General features: G+C 32.4%; 1 protein-coding gene across 2 annotated transcripts in view; it reads right to left on the bottom strand.

Moving 5' to 3' along the window:
• RABEP1 (rabaptin, RAB GTPase binding effector protein 1) overlaps window positions 1-3,110 on the bottom strand; it is an 86,370-nt gene that overhangs the window by 63,235 nt on the left and 20,025 nt on the right. For both annotated transcript variants that reach the window (XM_014589093.2, XM_014589094.2), the window contains 2 exons: window positions 2,815-2,975; window positions 365-484 (listed from right to left, as the gene is read on the bottom strand). In XM_014589093.2, coding sequence (XP_014444579.1) covers window positions 365-484; window positions 2,815-2,975 — 281 coding nt within the window. The remainder of the gene's footprint in view (window positions 1-364; window positions 485-2,814; window positions 2,976-3,110) is intronic.

Genomic DNA, 3,110 nt, shown 5'->3' with positions numbered 1-3,110 from the left:
TCCCTCCCTCCCCCCCCATGTCTTTCTCTGGTCAAATTAAAATGAATGAACAAATAAATAAAATTAAATAAATAATTCTTTGGGAAAAAAGAAAAATGAATGAGATCAGATCTTATTTTGATAAGAAAATGAACACTAATTTTGTGACAAAGCAGCCATTTATGATAAAGCATCACTGTTGTGATTATTTAAATATCCATCAGGGCAAAATTATCTCAAAACATCTTTTGCATTTTATAGAAAGCAAGATTCTTAACATATATAATTTAAATATCAAGTTTCTTCCCCTTAGTGATTCTAATTCTGCTCAGGGCATTAGGACAGAATTTTGGGTTTCAAGCAGATGATGAGTAAGTTTTACAACCTTTGAGGCCTCCAGCTCTTTGATCTTGTCTTCAGCCTCTGTCAGTTTCTCTTTCAAAGCTGTAATTTCCTTCTCCATGGGCATCACAACAGACCGAAGCTTTTCTGCATCTTCTTGGGCCTAAGGTTAAAAAGAATCAAATGCTACAACTTTCTCAATTATTGTTTTCCTAAGAAACTCCCACCCATCCATTTGCTATAAATTAGTATAAGTAACTCTACTAGGCACTATGGTAGTTCACAAACAAACCACATCTAACGTTCAAATGGCGCATTACTTTCAAATCAAGTCTGAAATCAACTATTCCATTTAGAATTTGAAAGTAGGAAAATGTATTCACTATGACAACTTTGACTTTTTAATTAACTGAGTCAGAAAATATCCCATATATAAAAGGAAATACACATAACAAATTTTATAATTCCTGGTTACTGAATTAATACAAATTCCTAAAACAAATTTAATTACATTTTAAACAGAAAAACAATGTACTTTCTAAGATGTTAGAAAATTATGTTGCTATAAAAAGGTTTCCACCCAGTTATGTAAGTGGAATATTTGAAATATTATTTTACTTTTTAGTATCTAAATAAAACAAAGCCAAAGAATGACCTCTAAAACTATCACACTGCTTTCCAAACTCCATTTTCAAAAACATGGATTAAAAAGAAACCACTTCCATAAACTAATAAACTAATAAGAAACTGAATTTTCATTTTTTACATATACATACATGCATATGTACACACATATACACACACAGAAACAAAGGCAGGCTCAAAAAGTTGGCTTTTCTCATCCCAGCGAAAATGAAAATTAACCTTATTCATTAAATTTAAATTATTTTACCCCAATGTTATCCCAAATTGTTCAAGATGGGGAAAATATCAAATAAAGTATGCTCAAACATGAGGCAGATTTAAAAAAAAAAATCCCTTAAAGAAAAAAGGATTCAGATTTACTTGCTTTTCAGGTCCTTACAAAGTCACCACTTGTTTTATTTTGAACTATCAATAGTACTGTTTGGAAAAGAGATGTTAGTTTAAAATGTGATCAAAGTTTGTTTGGAATGCTGATAGAGGTTCTGATTAAAAAGCAGTAGAAAAAACTGAGGGAGGAAGCAAAGAATTTATTAGATTAAGTTATTAATACAAGTATGATCTCACAATTCCAGGTGTCATCTGTCATTGTAAACAAAACTTTTAAAAAGAACTTTAAACAATGACAGAATGGCAACTAAAAACAAGGAAAATCTGAAAGTGTCACAGCCAAGAGGAGCCTAAGGAGACATGCGTAAACGCAGTGTGGTACCCTGAACGGGATCACAGACAAAAATGACGTGAGTACAAACTACAGCAGCCTGAATTGAATATACAGACTTTAGTTAATAATGAACTGACACTGGGTTATTAACTGTGACTATTGTGACATAGTAATTCAAGATATTACGAACTGGAAAAACTAAGTACAGAATATATGGGAACTCTGGACTCTCTTTACAATGTCTCTGTTAATCAAAAACTGTTCTAAAAACGTTTATTTAATAACTTAAAACTTAAAAAACGGCAAAAGGTAGCAAATTGTAGAAATTATGAATACATATATATTTGAAGACTGAACCAACAGATAGGAACCAAAGATCATAACAATAATAACTGAACTGAAAAGAAAAATCAATTTCTGACATTATTTTATATGTCATTTCAAATATATGTATATACATAAATTAACAAAGTAAAAGTTTATATAATCAAACTGGCCAAAAAGCTTTTTAAATTTTCTAAATGATAAAATGTCTCACTTTTATTTAGTTGCACTATGTTGAGACACAAATAGTATGTATTTCAGCATACCACATGAAATATTCATTACACGGGATACACAGGCAAAAAGCAAAACTAGTAACTGTTCTAAAACTTTGGTTTAAACACAATCATCAAACAGCAACACACATCCAAGTAATATTTACTGAGCAATACTCAATGTGCTAGAAGCTATTTTAAGGCATTCCCAATACACAGACAGACTTCTGCCCTTAGAAAGCTGATGTTCTGGCAAGGAGAGAAAGGCAGAAAACAACTCAATAGATGGGGGAACTCTGTACTATAAGGAAATACTATGGAAAGAGAAAAGTTAGAGTAAAGTCAAAGAGATCGAGAAAGCACTGGTAGCGGGCGGGGGGAAGGGAGGCAGACTGACGTTAAACAGGGTGTCACCATAGGACTCATGAGGTGGCAACATGTGACCAGTATCTGAAGACAGGGAAGGAGTCAGCCAGACATTATCTTGGGAAAGGGCATCACATTAACTTAATGCTACACTTAAGTCTGTGTCCAAATAATGCCTCTAACAGAAAAATCATAAAAGTACAACTTCTATTACCACAACAATATTAAAACACTTTGCATGTGGATTTAAATATTTCTATAGATAAACACAATCCTTCATACCTTTTTCATTTCGTTTTCTAAATTTTCCTCCTCTTGACCTTCAGACAGCCGCCTTCTTAAATCAGCTATTTCCCTCTCTGCAGATTCTCGATACTGGGCCCACTGAGATCGCTCCTGCTCCAGCCTCAGGTGGAACTGGTGCTCATAATCACGAACTGTTTCTATAAAACATGACCAAATATTTCACATTTAAGTATTATGAAAAGAAATCTTCTGACACACTAAATTCTTTTAAAGTTTTTTTAATTTTTTGCAAATTGGACTTCATTTTTCTTTCTTTCTTTTTTTTTTTTTTT

This window comes from Tupaia chinensis, unplaced genomic scaffold (assembly GCF_000334495.1).
Source record: "Tupaia chinensis unplaced genomic scaffold, TupChi_1.0 Scaffold000330_1, whole genome shotgun sequence".
Taxonomy (NCBI): domain Eukaryota; kingdom Metazoa; phylum Chordata; class Mammalia; order Scandentia; family Tupaiidae; genus Tupaia; species Tupaia belangeri.
Note: the sequence above shows the minus strand (reverse complement) of the source record. Positions and strands in the feature narration are given on the sequence as shown.